The sequence below is a fragment of the Poecilia reticulata genome, chromosome 14, assembly GCF_904066995.2.
Source record: "Poecilia reticulata chromosome 14, P_reticulata-male-v2, whole genome shotgun sequence".
NCBI classification, from domain to species: Eukaryota; Metazoa; Chordata; class Actinopteri; order Cyprinodontiformes; family Poeciliidae; genus Poecilia; species Poecilia reticulata.
The window spans coordinates 28,270,282-28,287,567 of NC_088843.1; the positions used below are offsets into that span (position 1 = coordinate 28,270,282).

The 17,286-nt window shown below is 41.7% G+C and overlaps 1 protein-coding gene across 8 annotated transcripts in view; it reads right to left on the reverse strand.

The window, feature by feature from the left end:
- Positions 1 to 1,471: 1,471 nt before the first annotated feature.
- The window catches only part of amot (angiomotin), an 87,653-nt gene continuing 71,838 nt past the window's right edge, over positions 1,472 to 17,286 (reverse strand). For all 8 annotated transcript variants that reach the window (XM_081615151.1, XM_081615155.1, XM_081615153.1 and 5 more), the window contains 4 exons: positions 16,517 to 16,645; positions 11,900 to 12,138; positions 10,483 to 10,737; positions 1,472 to 6,890 (listed from right to left, as the gene is read on the reverse strand). In XM_081615151.1, the coding sequence (XP_081471277.1) occupies positions 6,757 to 6,890; positions 10,483 to 10,737; positions 11,900 to 12,138; positions 16,517 to 16,645 (757 nt within the window). In that variant the 3' untranslated portion in view covers positions 1,472 to 6,756. The remainder of the gene's footprint in view (positions 6,891 to 10,482; positions 10,738 to 11,899; positions 12,139 to 16,516; positions 16,646 to 17,286) is intronic.

The following is a 17,286-nucleotide window of genomic DNA, read 5'->3' on the forward strand; positions in this document are numbered from 1 at the left end:
TGACTAACTAAAACTCGCTCAGTGTTATATTTCGAATCAAAAAAATAACTGACTTGGATCAACAAAAGATTCAATTCTGAAAAACTTAGAACCAAATAGAAGACAAAGATTCACAAGTCATTTTTTATTCTTTTTACTTTGCAGTTTTTGTTTCTGTGTCCCCAGCGGAAGTTGGAAAATTTGTGAAGCCATATTCCTTTATCACCTCAATGAAGTCAACAAAAGAGGGGTCCAGTACTATGAATGCTGTTCAATCAGTTGGCTTTAGAAGTCCTTTGGAAGTTAAACCAAGATCTTTGGAGATAGGCACCAGCACCCCTCGCAATCCCACTAGGAATAAGTGTGTAAAATGGATGGATGGACAGAAGTCCACCAATACAAAGCTAAAAACCTAACAAATTTGCAGTCAGAAATTAAATGTTTAATTACACCAGATCCACACACACAAATATAATTTACTGTAACTCCAGTTTAGCATAGCCAAGTCATAAAATACAGAATTTTAAAAAGTAAAATAAAATATCAAAACCTCCTTTGTGTTCTGTTTTGGATTAGCTACAAGTTCTCAGAGAACACTTATTCATATAATGTATCGAGATATTCGTTACATAGAAATAATGAAAGGAGTCAATAGATTGCATATTTCTCCATTGATGACTTTGCTTGCAAGCACACTGATGAGGAACTGATCAACATGTGGTCCCCAGCATGTTTTTTTGTCTAAACCATCGGTTTCCAAACATTTTCTGGGCCCCCCTATGGATTACAAATAGCTGTCTGGTTGAACAGTGTGTGTGTGAGTGTGTGTGTGCATGGTTGTTTGTCCTGTGTGTCTTTGTGTTGCCCTGCGACAGACTGGCGACCTGTCCAGGGTGACCCCGCCTCTCGCCCGGAACGTTAGCTGGAGAGGCACCAGCAACCCTCCTGACCCCACTGAGGGACAAGGGTGTAAAGAAAATGGATGGATGGATGGATGGATGGATGGATGGATGGATGGATGGATGGATGGATGGATGGATGGATGGATGGATGGATGGATGGATGGATGGATGGATGGATGGATGGATGGATGGATGGATGGATGGATGGATGGATGGATGGATGGATGGATGGCCATTCTAAGGTAAAAACCCAGCGCATACAATGTTCATGTTTTTTTTTTTGTTTGTTTTCATCCAGACGGCTTCCTGCGCCCCCCTTGCAATAGCGCGGCGCCCTCTCTCTCCCCCCCCCCCAAATGTACCTTTTAAAATAATTACTAATGCTGTCGAGGAATTTCCTGTGACCTGATGAAAATGAAAGCTTGTCTATTAAGTTCAGTGTTTCTTTAATAGTCTGGGGTGTAGTTTTAGAGGAGCAGTCACATCTTAAAAATTTTTTAAATGAATTACAGACTGGAGAGACAAGAAACAAATTACAGAACTCAGCAATTATTATTTGTTCAACTCGACAAACAACTTTTAAACATTGCTCAAATGAAGAAAAGTGCTGTTTATTTAGGGCAATTGACATGGAATCTAACATGGAATATAAAGTACAAAACAGAATACAACATATGCATAACGTATTCAAAAAGGTTTGGTTAAAAGCATATAATATGTCCACTCCACTTCAACAGTGACAGGTAAGTTAGTGTTATAACACTGACTTACCTCTTGTCACTAATCGTTACAGAAGAAAATACATTCAAATACCTTTTCATAGTGATAGGGAAAGATTAACATCTGTTTTTTAGGAGAGGTTCCAGTGGGCTGGAAGTTGACAGTTTAGCTGTACAGAACTACTTGTGTTCCAACTGAATGAAGTGCTTCCACTTCATTATGTTAACCCTTTCATGCATGAATTATGATCCTTTGTGTCAGGATTTTTTATTAGCTTTTTTGTAGCTTTTTTATTTTCTTAAGGCATAAAAAAAGGTAGGAAAATTATTTTTGTAATTTTTTTTTTTTTTCAAGTGATCGATAGTAATTTTCTCCAAATACAAAGTTGTTATTTGAAAAATAAATCATTATTATTGTTCTTTAGGGGTTATCTGATGTCACAATATTTTTTTTACCTTCAAGTAGGAGGCGGCACAGGGTGCATTTTTGTCTGTCGGCCATATTGGATTTAACAAAAATAGTTTCTTGCATTAGCAGCTGATGGCCAGTAGTTGATAGTGTATTTTATGATAGTGTCCACTTCGGTGGCTTTTAGATAGCTGTCCACTGTAGTGACCACTGTGCATGAAAGGGTTAAACTGATAAAAGCTGAAAGAACTAATTCCAAATTTAATATTTGTAAGAATTTGACCCAGTTGTTCCCAGATATGATTTTTTTCCTTTTTGAATACTACATTTTGTGATATTATTGTTTAGCCTAATATGTGCTGGTTACATGTATGTGGCATCTTCACTAAGTTGTAGCAGTGTAGTTGTCTTAGTGCTGCTGTGTTGGATTTGTAGCCAATAGAGGGATGACTTATTCCAAATTTAAAAGTGCTTTTGTGATGTAAATTTTAACACAAAGCCAAACGTCCATAACAAAACCTAAACTATCCACTATGAATAGTACAAATAAATGAAATTGTGTTTTTTTCTAACCTAACGGTTCCAAATATGTTCTTAAATTATTTTTATGTTGTATTTTGAAAAAGTATTTTCAGTCCTTGCCTCTCCGTAACTTTCTAATCTCCTTTGAAACAATACACTTAATACAAGTTAATGTGAAAGAACATCATTTTCATCCCCAAAGATTCAAAATACACAAATCAGGGAACATTCACAATGAATACATGTAGTGTGCCTTTTGAGAATATAATTTGTTCATAGGAGCTCTCCGTCATGCAGCACCCAGACCTGACTATATGAAAGAGTGATCATATGACAAGAGTTATATAAAAGTAATGTTGAAATTAATTTTTTTGAGCAAAACATTTTAACATCAGGCAACAACCGAGTGACTGAAAAAACATGTATTCAAGTTATGTTCATTTATTAAGCAAAAAAGCTTTTCAAATCAAAATAACACTCTAAAATAGTAAAGTGTTTTGCCACATTACACATCAAGGCCTGACTCTTGTCAGACCTGTAGAATTAGAAAATCATCTAAATGAAACATTTCTGGCAACACGCAGCAGGCGGATCTCAAAAAGCAACACATTATTTTCTAATTTGCCCCAAAATTCCAGAAAGACAGCAAACAGTCATTGGCATCTATCAGGTTGGAAAGTTTTACAAATGCCTTTCTAAGGCTTTCAGACTCCAGTAAACCACAGCTAGAGCTATTAATGACTAATTCCTATATATGGAACAACCAGGAAACATTATAGCATAGCTGCATCTCTAGTTACATCAGAACTGACAAAGCATTAAGAAAAACAAAATCCTTCCATTGAAACAAGGTAATGTGATGGTCTGGGACTGCTTTGCTGTTTTACCTGAATCACCATATTTTATAAACCAATAAATTCTGCTCTTTATCAGAAAATCCTTTGGAGGAATGTCCATGAGTTTGTAAGCTTAAGCTCAAGTAATCAAGTTATTAAAAGGAAGGTTTTTAAATGACCTAGCCATGTATGAAGTGAAATCAACTGAGGTGGTCTGGAATTACTGTAAGCAGTCTAATTGTACTCTAAATTTTCCAACTTGACTAAATTAAAACCTTTCTGGAAAAAATGAGGGTTGGCCAAAGTTCTTCTTCAGAGATTTAAAGATTTATTACCAGTTAGTGGAATCGCCTGATGGCAGTTTTTGTAGCTAAAGGCTGCAATACCTTCCTGGAGAAGGGCATTAGCTGAGATAATGCTTCCATCAACTCCCTCTCGTGCTATTAACTTTTTGTGAATTTTACATCCAACAGCCCGCATGCAGTATGCAAGTAGGTTGCTTAAATTTTTTCTACTGGTTTTAGATACTGAAATGTCTCCCCGTGAGCAACAGTCAAAAGCAACATGCAAAATAGACATAATCCAGACTTCTCAAAAATGCTATGCAGCTGCATTTTATTCAAGCTGCAGTACATAACTTTAATAAAAAATATGTTTTCTCCATATTTGTTAAAGCTGTCACGATGACGTAGCAGTTTGTTATGAGACAGATAATCTGTGAAAACAATCAATCTCCTCCACCTGCTCCCAGAAGTACTAATACTGGCTAAAATAATGCAACATTCTGGCCAAAACAACCAATCAGAACCAGGAGGACGGTCTTAGTGCCATCAGTCAACCTCATTCACTCATTGCTAAATGTGCTAATGGTGGAAAAACAACTTATCATTGCAGGAAAATTGTTTATCTGCTGTTATTGGTAGCTATGCTAACTAGACTGAGCATTAACAACAGGCTGCGCTAGCTGCAGCAGAGCACAGAGCGAGGGGGAGGGAGGATGAGCAGCACCACATGAGATTGTGATTGACAGCACTAAAACTCTCCTGCCTCTGATGGTTGTTTCTAGAGAACGATGAGAGAAGGCAGAGGAAATAGATTAGACTATCTTTCTGTCAGAACATAATGACAGTTTTAACAAATATGGATGTGTGATTTTTGGTCTGGGAGAGGAAACATTAAATTTTTACTGCTAAAACAATCTTCAAAAACACATGATTAATTTTGTAATTGACAGGGCCCCATTTTTTTTATTTATTTCTATGAACAAAAAAATAAAAAAAATAAATTGTGGAGGGCCCCCTGTTGGTCAGGGCCCTTAGAATTGTCATCACTTTCCCCCCATATACCGCACCCCTATTATCTCATCTGTTTCTTTTTTGTCTCTCTGCTGTGTCTTCTCAAACCCTCAGTGGATCGTGGCAGAGGGTCGTTTGGACTAAGCCAAGTTCTGCTGGAGGTTTCTTCGTGTTAAAAGGGAGCTCTTCCACTTCACTATTGCTACATTCATGCTCAGTATGAGGGATTGCTGTAAAATTATCAACACAGTGCATGTGATTGTTGCTACATGCTGGTCCAGGAAGAGTTAATACTGCAAGTCAATGACTCGATGCAATCTGCAGGGTTTTATTAGATCGAAAAAATTGTAACTTTAGTGAATAACTATTTGAGCATAATGTACTGTTTGTTAACTAGGATCAGTTGGAATGTATGTATAATTAAATTGAAAGATTTTGTAAAGTGCCTTGAGATGACATTTTTTGTGAATTTGTGCTATATAAATAAAACTGAATTCAATTCAATTCAATTGAAATGAAATGAATTGAATTGAAGGCTGTGCTGTGGTGTGGTTGGTAGCACTGTTAGCTTGCAACTAGAAGGTCCTGGGTTTGACTCCCAACCTGGGGTCTTTCTGAATGGAGTTTGCAGAAGCTCCTTATCTTGTTAAAGGCAGCAATGATTTTGTTTTTATTCAGGGTATTTTCATGCGATAATAAAATGAAGCCTTAAATGCAATTATATTTACCAGCACTATGCATATGCATTCTATAAACTGTAAGTGCTCAGGTTCAAATCTCATCTTCCAGTTGGATGACAGTAAATGGTTTTGCTTGAAAATAAATTGCATTGGTAATAAAAGTGTTTGAATAAGTTCTCTTTTTTAATTAATACAACAAAAATAAACCTGAATATATGTATGCATGTGACCACAGTAAAATGTCAGGCTGATTTAATTTAATCTAGATACAAATATTAATATTTAGAGAAAGTTAAAAGGCTGAACTTCTAAATCAGAAGTGCTCAAGTCCAGTCCTCGAGAGCTACCATCCTGCAACTTTCAGATGTGTCCCTGCTCCAACACACCTGAATCAAATGAATGGCTCGCCATCAGGTCTGTTTAGAGCTGATCCCAGTCTGTTGAAGAAAGGATGCTTCTCAAAGTTTCAGGATAGAAGCTCTTAGCACCCCTGTGCTAAGTCAATTATGATTTGTCATATTTGTAGCTTTTTAAATTTGTAGTTTTAAGTTAGAAACAACAGACACAAAGTAAACCTCTATATGTGAAGGGTTTGTTAAACACTAGTTGATATCAGACCTGACAGCATATGTATCTCTAATGTCTAAGATATATATAAAAACACACACACGCAAACGCAAGGCCAAATGCCTTAAAATAAAGCACAAAGCAGATGTGAATCTGTGCAATAAATAATGCAAATAACAGTATATACAATTGGTCCAATGGGATAAGTCTGAATACATTTCTTGATATTTGAAATGGTTACCTTGAAAAAGCAATGGTCTTTCATCGCTACTTTAAGTCTTTTCAGAAAGCTGAACAAAAACCAGCTGCGTTTGTTGGAAAACCTTACAAAGTATGATAAATGTGCTAAAAACATTTGGTACTATGGTTAGTAATACAGTCTCTATACTAATAATTAAACACAAGAACTAGTTATTAAACACAAAAGTGTTTAACAAGTAGAACACTTTAACTTCGGTAAAGAAATCCCAAATGAAATGAATCTGAGTTTGGAGGGGACTTTGCTGCTCAGTATTGTCTAACTATGCACATTTTTTAAGACAAAGTGTATATTTAATTCCCTATTACTTTCAAGAATACAACAGAAACCAGTGGGAAAAAATATAATAACCTCTGAAATTGCTTCAGGCCCATTTCTGATGCAGAGTTGTACCCCTTGTAATGTTGTTCTTTCTTCAGTCAGGTTAAACTTATAGAATGAAAGGATATAGGATGAAAAGATAAATCAAAATGTCTCAGGACAAGGATGTAGCTCTAAGTGTGCAGAATGATTAAGAGAGTTCTTGTGATGAAGCTGCCATTCATCACTTACGCATATACGGTTTTTTCCTTTCTTAAATTCATGGTTTCATATGAGGATCTCAACGATGTCTGAGTCTACCTCTTGTTGGACTGCTGGAGCTGAAGAGAGAGCTTGTTGCTGTGAATGGGTCTGCACAAGAAACCTCCGTTCAAAGGTGCTGCTGTGAAACACTGGAACTTCTACACAAAGATGACAAAAGACAAGAACACATGTAAAGGTCAGACAAAGGTTTTAAGATGAACAATGAAAATCTGTTCAGTGAAGTTAACCCTGATCTTTCTTTGGTTTGATGCAAAACTTTAATTGTTCATCTGTTTTGCCTCAGTCCTTTACTTGATGCTCCCGTACAGTTTTAAATATTGCATAAACGTAACAATATCTTTGTGCCCAGAAAAACAAACATACAGTGCTAATAAAAATTGTTTCCTTTCTTGTGAGCAACCTAAACTGGCGTTACCTAATCTTTTAACAAGGTATGTCAAAATATTGACTGAACATTATGAACAGAACAAGATCAGTATGTGACCATTCAAAATTCTGCAATAAAACTAAATAGCTAAACTTATTTATGCAAGGAGTTTATTGAGAAGAACTTTGTTTGAAACATCCATCCATCCATCCATTTTCTTCCGCTTATCCGGGGTCGGGTCGCGGGGGCAGCAGCTTCAGAAGGGAGGCCCAGACTTCCCTCTCCCCAGCCACTTCTTCCAGCTCCTCCGGGGGAATCCCAAGGCGTTCCCAGGCCAGCCGAGAGACGTAATGCCTCCAGCGTGTCCTGGGTCTTCCCCGAGGCCTCCTCCCGGTGGGACGTGCCCGGAACACCTCACCAGGGATGCGTCCAGGAGGCATCCTTACCAGATGCCCGAGCCTCAACTGGCTCCTCTCGACGTGGAGGAGCAGCGGCTCTACTCTGAGTCCATACCGGATGACCGAGCTTCTCACCCTATCTCTAAGGGAGAGCCCAGCCACCCTGCGGAGGAAACCCATTTCGGCCGCTTGTACCCGTGATCTCGTTCTTTCGGTCATGACCCAAAGCTCATGACCATAGATGAGGGTGGGAACGTAGATCGACCGGTAAATCGAGAGCTTCGCTTTTTGGCTCAACTCTCTCTTCACCACGACGGACCGGTACAGCGCCCGCTTCACAGCAGACGCTGCCCCAATCCGCCTGTCGATCTCCCGTTCCCTTCTTCCCTCATTCGTGAACAAGATCCCCAGATACTTAAACTCCTCCACTTGAGGCAGGACGACCCCCCTGACCCGGAGAAGGCACTCTACCCTTTTCCGCCCTAAGACCATGGCCTTGGATTTGGAGGCACTGAGCCTCATCCCGGCCGCTTCACACTCGGCTGCGAACCGCTCCAGTGAGAGCTGCAGATCACGTTCCGATGAAGCCAACAGGACCACATCATCCGCAAAAAGCAGAGATGCGATCCTAAGGCCACCAAAACGGATCCCCTCAACACCTCGGCTGCGCCTAGAAATTCTGTCCATAAAAGTAATGAACAGAATCGGTGACAAAGGGCAGCCTTGGCGGAGTCTAACTCTCACCGGAAACGAGCCCGACTTACTGCCGGCAATGCGGACCAGACTCTGACACCGGTCATACAGGGACCTGACAGCCCGTATCAAAGGGCCCGGTACCCCATACTCCCGGAGTACCCCCACAGGGCCCCCCGAGGGACACGGTCGAACGCCTTCTCCAAGTCCACAAAACACATGTAGACTGGTTGGGCGAACTCCCATGCACCCTCCAGGACCCTGCTGAGGGTGTAGAGCTGGTCCAGTGTTCCACGACCAGGACGAAAACCACACTGCTCTTCCTGAATCCGAGGTTCGACTATCCGACGGACCCTCCTCTCCAGGACCCCTGAATAGACCTTACCAGGGAGGCTTAAGAGTGTGATCCCCCTGTAATTGGAGCACACCCTCCGGTCCCCCTTTTTAAACAGGGGGACCACCACCCCAGTCTGCCAATCCAGGGGAACTGCCCCCGATGTCCATGCGATATTGCAGAGTCGCGTTAGCCAACACAACCCCGCAACATCCAGAGCCTTAAGGAACTCCGGGCGGATCTCATCCACCCCCGGGGCCCTGCCACCGAGGAGCTTTTTGACCACCTCGGCGACCTCGTCCCCAGAGATTGGAGAGCCCAACCCAGAGTCCCCATGCTCAGCTTCCTCAACAGAAGGCATGTTGGTGGGATTGAGGAGGTCTTCGAAGTATTCCGCCCACCGGCCCACAACGTCCCGAGTTGAGGTCAGCAGCGCACCATCCCCACTATAAACAGTGTTGGTGCTGCACTGCTTCCCCCTCCTGAGACGCCGGATGGTGGACCAGAATCGCCTCGAAGCCGTACGGAAGTCTGTCTCCATGGCCTCTCCAAACTCCTCCCACGCCCGAGTTTTTGCCTCAGCGACAACCGGAGCCGCATGCCGTTTCGCCCGCCGGTACCTATCAGCTGCTTCTGGAGTCCCACAGGCAAAAAGGCCCGGTAGGACTCCTTCTTCAGCTTGACAGCCTCCCTCATCGAAGGTGTCCACCAACGGGTTCGAGGGTTGCCGCCGCGACAGGCACCAACAACCTTGCAGCCGCAGCTCCGATAGGCCGCCTCGGCAATGGAGGTACGGAACATGGTCCCTCAGACTCAATGTCCCCCACCTGCCCCGGAACTTGTTCGAAGTTCTGCCAGAGATGAGAGTTGAAGCTTCGTCTCACAGGGGACTCCGCCAGACGTTCCCAGCAGACCCTCACTACACGTTTGGGCCTGCCAGGTCTGACCGGCTTCCTCCCCCACCACCGGAGCCAACTCGTCACCAGGTAGTGGTCAGTGGACAGCTCCGCACCTCTCTTCACCCGAGTGTCCAAGACATACGGCCGCAAATCCGATGAGACGATGACAAAGTCAATCATCGAACTGCGGCCTAGGGCGTCCTGGTGCCAAGTGCACATATGGACGCCCTTATGCCTGAACATGGTGTTCGTGATGGACAATCCGTGATGAGCACAGAAGTCCAACAACAGAACACCGCTTGGGTTCAGATCGGGGGGGCCGTTCCTCCCAACCACGCCTCTCCAGGTCTCACTGTCATTGCCCACGTGAGCGTTGAAGTCTCCCAGTAGAACAAGGGAGTCCCCAGGAGGGGCACTCTCCAGTACCCCCTCTAAGGACTCCAAGAAGGGTGGGTAATCTGAACTGCCGTTCGGCCCGTAAGCACAAACAACAGTCAGAACCCGTCCCCCCACCCGTAGGCGGAGGGAGGCTACCCTCTCGTTCACCGGGGTGAACCCCAACGTACAGGCGCTCAAATGGGGGGCAACAAGTATGCCCACTCCAGCCCGGCGCCTCTCACCGTGGGCAACTCCAGAGTGGAAGTACGTCCAGCCCCTCTCAAGGAGACTGGTTCCAGAACCAGAGCCATGCGTCAAGGTGAGGCCGACTATTTCTAGCCGGAACCTCTCAGCCTCGCACACTAGCTCCGGCTCCTTCCCCACCAGAGAGGTGACGTTCCACGTCCCAAGAGCCAGCTTCTGCAGCCGAGGATCAGACCGCCAGGGTCCCCTCCCTTGGCTGCCGCTCATAGCACAATGCACCCGACCACTTTGGCCCCTCGGACAGGTGGTGAGCCCATCGGAAGGGGGACCCACGTCTCCTCTTCGGGTTGAGCCCGAAGAGGAGACGTGTTTGAAACACAGTTCTACAAAAAATCATAAAATGAATTTGAAAGAGCTGATAATTTTATAATCCTACAAGCTAGCATGTGAGCTGACCTGCTAAGCGATCTGGGATGTAGACCGGGCTGGGGCTTGATAGGCGGGCAGGCAGAGTCATACTTTGCAGGACTGAAGGGCTGAGCTTGCTGGCTTCCTGGCTTTGACCCTTGTCAGTCTGTGTGCAGCTGTCCCGGCTGCCTGTCTTTGAGTGACCTGCAGTCATCGGAGTGGTAGAAAGTACGGGGGAAGGGGATGATGAAATGGATTCTGTCCGCAGAGACTCTGTGCGACACTCTGGACCCAGCAGAACTCCTACACAACCATAAAAAAAACAGAAAAACTTCTTGTAGAATTAACAACTGATTTTGGTCCCACCCTCCTCTACCTCTGATTTGTTTCAGTCCAACTTACCTAATGAACCATAGTCTGCTTTAGGAAATAAATGACTCTTCATAGAAACATTTTGTTATTAGTCAGACTGTCTACAACTTTGGAGTGGAAACATAAAGGAAATAAATTGGAATCAGCTTTTTAAACATTTCAACAATAAAATGACATTCTGTTCTTGCAGCCCTAGTTTGGGAGTTTCCTTTTGGTAAGTAAGTGTACTTACCAAGTGAGGTGCAACAGTTACTTAACTGTCCAGGATTATGACCACTATACCAACCTGAAACCATTATTTCAACATGCCTGTCCAGGAGACGAAACTGTACCAGTCTCACTATATTTTTGCCTTTCACATTGCTAACCCAACTCCATATGAAGTATATGACTGCACTTCGCTGACTGGAAAATAGTAAACTCTTGACAGGGTGATGTGTGATGTTTTGCATATTGCTCATCTAACTTGCCAACAGAAAGTATCTCTCTTTTGTTTTATCATTTAGCTGAGCTAATGGTTCATTGATGGAGCCACTTTAGTTACTAACGAGAAAGAGAATAAAAAAAACTACATATGAATACATTATAACATAAACCTGCAGAAGAAATATAACCAATGAAATTGTTTCAGGCCCATTTCCCAATCAATCTATGAACTATCAGAGACCGATGGAGACTTCCCAAGATCACTATGAAATTTCTACTCCAGAAAAACAATTGATCTTTGCGGTATTGAGAAAAACAACATATTTATGTTCTTGTGGAATATGCAAATACACTTTAAACAGAGATGTTCCTTCCTAAAATGTTAAGTCAGAACTGTTGATCTTGATTGTATAATATTAATGCCTTTTTAGAGTATTTATGACCATGGTGATGTAGTGGTATGCAATTTCTTTGTAGTATTGAGACAGAAATTATAAATGTATTCTATGTTCTCCTAAATAATCTTATTTAATAACTTGTTTATATTCGTTTTATTCTCAGTGCTTTGAAAGTTGATGAGGCTAAAACAGTTAATAATTTAATTTCCAATTTAGAGCTCAAGTTTGATTTGTAGTAAATTAGAAGTAAAAGAACAACATGTTTATACCGAGGCTTCCCTTCCAGCTGGCATCCTTGCGCTCCTCAGTGATTGGTGAGCTGCTAAGCCCAAGGCTGGGCGAAAGCAGTCCTGAACCACTTGGACCAGTGTTGGAGATGGACATCAAGGATTTAGAAGGCCGCATGGCAGACGGTGCATCAGACTTCATGGGTTCCTTCCTAGAGCGCTGATGAAGAACCTTTATCATGGCATCTTTCTCAATGATCTGGGCATGAAGATTCTTTATCCTGCATTAATGAGGAATTAACTTTGAGTTAGATCAGGATGCAGAGACTATACAGCTGCAAAGTTAGACCAAAATGGCAAAAAGTGTCAGTGGCAAAAACTCCCCCCAAAAAAACGATACTAACAATATGATTGTTCAAAATCAGGAGAATTGCCTATTCACAGTGTGCCTTGTCTGGATTGTTTTTTAATGCTTCATCAGATTCCTTTCCAGAAATGTTACTCCATGAGCAAATCTTGTCCTGACTACTCTGACTCAGGATAAATGCTAAGCCCAATGCAGACCAGTTAATCTGGCTTCATACTCTGTCAGTTCAGTTGTCAAATTTTAGGGGGAGAAATTAGCTCAGCTCAGCAACTAAGATTCTGGGTAAAGCAATACACAGAGCTAATATGCTATTGTTTAGCATATTAGCTAAACAATAGCTAATATGCTAAATATTAGCTATTCTCCTGTGCAGAATGCTGCACAGGAGAGAATGCAGCATTCTCTCCTGTGCTCGTCCAGGAGAGAATGCTGCAAATCAATGACTTGAGGCTATCTGATAGGTTTCCTTAAAGAGAAACCTTTTAAACTAATATGAATAATTATTTGAGCTCAATGTACTATTTGATAACTAGGATCAATTGGAATGTGTGCATGGTAGGGGTTGAACGACTTCATATTTTAAACACTCTGTGTCCTCCGGGTCAAAATGACCCGTCTTCACTAAACCCCCAATATAAGCAGCTTAATTGAATTTTAAACACCAAATTTCATCTTGTATATTGTCATTCACCACAAAATGTGTGAACACTTGAGTTTTCTCTCTCCACTTGAATTTCTACAGCTTAAGAAAATAAAAAAATGTGCAAAAAGGAGTTTTGAATGCATTTTTATTCATCTCAGTGACTCATTTTCTTTTCTCCAACTTTTCTCCAGTGAACAATTTAAGAGAATGTACAATACAAAAATATGAAAAATAACATAACCCATTCAATTAATTAGCACATGTAGGGCAGTATGCAAGTGCACAGCCTTTGCAGATATATTTCTTACACCTGCAGCACACAGTATGTGTTTTACAGTCCTTCTTTTGAGGGCAGAACTGACATCTCTTCCTCTTACTTGGCTTAGCTGGGGAAGTGGCTGTGGTAGATGGATCCTCAGGTTGATCAGGAGCTGCTGCTCTCTGAATAGCTTTCACAACTGCTGCTGAGGCTTCTGTGCGGGGGACATGCTTCCTTCTTTCAATGAGTGGAGTTACAAGTGCCTTTCCTAGCTGCTCCAGGAACACCCTCCTCTTGTTGTGCTTACGAGACATCCAGGTTGGGTTGATGTCTCTCCAAATCACAAAGGCATTGTAGGAGGACACATCAATGATGTTGTGGAAGATGACCAGGGGCCAGCGGGCGGTCATTCTTCTGCAGCTATATGTTCCAATCACCTTCTCTAGGTTGTCCACACCTCTTTTGTTGCGGTTGTATTCCAGGATGATGATTGGCTTCCTGTCCTCACGATCACTAATGTCGCCGTCTTTGTGCAGTGTGCTCAGAAGAACTACATTCTTGTTTTTCTTTGGGAGGTAGGAAACTAGAGTGGTGGTGGGCGTGAAGGCAAACTTTGAGGAGAAGACCTCTCTCTCCTTTGACGCAAGCAGTGCAGGTGGGAGCTCAGGCTTGTTCTTTTGAACTGTACCAACCATGGTGATCTTCCTCTTCAGGAGCTGCTGTCCGAGTTCATAAGAGGTGAAGAAATTGTCACATGTCACATTGTGACCCCTCAGTCCCTCTGTCACATCAAGCACAACTCGCATCCCCTGGTTCTTCTCTGGGCATCCACTGGTTGACTTCCCAGTATAGACTTGCATTTTCCAAGCATAGCTTGATTTGGCATCGCAAGCCACCCATGACTTGATCCCATATTTTGCTGGCTTGCTGGGCATATACTGCCGAAAAGGACAACGACCTTTGGACAAAAGACATTAGCATCAGTGATTAGTATCAGTGTCACAGAAAACAGTCAAAGAAATCAATCACTTTTATTACAAATATGAAAACAGATTACCTCTAAATGGAACCAGTTGCTCATCCACTGTTACATCAGGCCCTGGATTGTAGAGGTAGGACAACCGCTCCACCCACTTGTCCCATACCTCTCTTATGGCTGCAAGTTTGTCTGTCACACGTCTTGCTGGTCATCAAATCGTATCAGTCTTGAGTAGGTGTGAAAGAGTTTGAGTGGCATTGTGGCTCGGAAAATTGGCCTTCAACTCTCTGCATCCCATAGACTAGCTGCAGCCTCACCTCGGGACCTGTATACACCTTATAACCTCTTGAAATAACAGGTGTTCTTCTGAAGTCTGCGAGAACACCACCTGATTTGCCTTGTTTACTTCTGCTACTGATTGATCTGAGACACAACTAAAACTTTGTTACATTTTGTGGTTTGTAAATAACTGTGACCTTGATTTCAACTCTATTTGCCTCACGGGTCATTTTGACCCGATGACCATCTTTGAACCTTTTTTTGTACAGCTTACATGGAAATGTGAATAAAAACAACATTTAACTTTTTCTATTGTATGGGCCAATCTAGGAAAAGTCTTAAAATCTCAAGTTAAAAAAATAACATTTAGGGGATTTTTGGGGGGGTTTTAACACAGTGGCGGGTCATTTTGACCCGAAGACAACAGGAGGGTTAAGGTCGACTACAACATGATAAAAGTCACTTCGACGTCGACAAGTCGCAGTGACGTCACAGTAACGTAAGCACAAAATGCTTCGCAACAACTTAAGAGGTTTTATCAGCTATATTCACCGCAAATATTGATTTAAAAAACGCATTTACTAAGTATAATGCAGAATTAAAAGTGCAAGAAACAGATCATTCTTAGTGAGCAGCGGACAAAAGTTGCACAAAGTCGGGTCTGACTTTTTTTTTTTTTTTTTTAAACATCGGCTGATGATCGCTGAATTAGGAGTCAAATGATTACACTGACCACAATGATGTTTTTGGAACATCACAAACCAAACTTATTATGAATGGATCCCGTTTGGTTACCGTTGAATTCTGCGCTGCCACCTGCTCCTTTGCACCGATGCGCAGCAGGAAGCTCCGCTGAATCAGCGGCGGCTCTCTGACTCTGCGGGATGAACCAACATGCAGACTGCGGCAGAGATCACCTCTATCAGATCCTCAGGATCAAGCTTGAACTTTGTTTCCAGATTTTGTCAAATAGTATTTTTATAAGAGCGTAAAGCTGCCAGGTTATTAGTTTCAACACGCAGGGTAACGCTGATCAGCTGGAGGAATGAAAAAAACCCGACATTACGACGTATTGTTGTACATTACCCCGGTAGTATTTTATTATTTTTTTAAGGATTTTTTCAGCACTAGTTTATTTCACAGCAATCTGACTGTAAGGGGGCAGAGAGAACGCAACGCCCCTATTCCTGTAACCTTTGCTGAAATTTGCAGTTCCTCTTTGATAAATTATTAACATTTTTATATAACTTGAGCTATCTGACGAACTCACCTAGTTCACCTTCTTTCATTCTCTTGGAAAAACGAGTTTTGTGAGGTGATTGCGACTAGTCGACTGGACCAGTAAAAAGTCATTGCAGAGTAAAAAATAAATGGTTGATTTAAAATTACTTTTTTGTAAAATGCCTTGAGACAACATTTGTTGTGAATTGGCAATATACAAATAAACTGAACTGATCATCAAAGTTGTTTTTGTTTTCTATTTTAAATAATTTGCTTTTAATTTTATTGATTATATTTTTGTAAGATGATGTGGATAATCATGTGATCATGTGAAAATTGATTATCATCATTAATTGTTGCTGAAAACAAACTCAAGCAAGGGCTGTAGCCATGGTTATCCAGACAGCTGGTGGGAGCTTCTGAAGTTTATCTCAAATTAGGATTTGAGATAAACTGTCTGCACACAGTTTCATGAGTTAGAATTGTTTTGCCAAGTTTCAATAATTCTCCCTACTGAAAACTCCAGTCCAAAAATTATACACTTTTCTATGAATGAGGATTCAAATTTCATCTTTTTAACACCTTGGCATCTCCCATGGCATTTTCCACAGCAATTAACATCTTGTACCATGTGACCAAAACAACTTATCAGGCATTGCTGTGGATATTTTTGGACTGAGAGGCAGACAACTCAAATATTAAGCTGAATGCAACTCAATATTTGATGGGCCAATGACTCACATGTAGTATGTGACTTCAATGGCCCCATAGTTGAAATTGTTCTGACTCAAAGATATAAGCTTGTTACTCCCAACCATTTTCAGTACAGAACGAGCTGCATGAAATTTCTATTTTAAGCACATTTTAAAGCCCAGAATTAATTTACATGTGCTGTATATTTGTTACCCAACCTGCTCTCCATATCGAGGCAGCGACGATTGGCCATTAGTATCTCTTCTTCTTCCTTCTGAATTCGAGCTTCAACAGAAGTATCGTAGCTGTTGCTTGGAGAGTGGTTTATCCCTGCTGCAGATGTATCCCTACAGCACAAGAGACACATTTTAAAAAACAAGCAGAAGATGATCTTGACCAGAGGTCTTTATCTCAAGTTCTCAAGGGACATTGTACTGCAGCTTGTAGATGTGTCTCTGGTGCAACACATTTGAATCAAATGGCTGACTCACCTTTCAGTATGTAGTCAAGTTATGAAGAGTCCTGGTGGTGACTTAATTTTTTGACTCAGGTGTGCTGAAGCAGAAACACATCTAAAAGTTGCAGGGCATCAGCCCTCGAGAACTGGAGTTGAAGACCTCTGATGTAGACTGAACTAGATTGATCATTTGGTTTAATTAGTTTGTTTATTGTTTTTCTTATTTGCAGATGTACACAACAATAATGTAGTAAATGAGAAGCTTCCTTTCATTTGCAAACTAATGCACAATGAACCACCATGGATTCAATGTTCAAAAGCTTGTTCTATGAACGTGTCCATATTATTCTGGCTGGGGTGAACCAGGATAAACAGGTTAGAGATGCTCTAATGGAAAACGAGTGGTTGTCATTTCATCATGACTGTGTAATTGTCAGTTACTTAAACTCAGTATTCTGACATCACCGTCAGATTGAGGGGAAATCAGAATTTGAACTGTCTACATAGTTTTTTCATGAGCTTTGGCAAGAG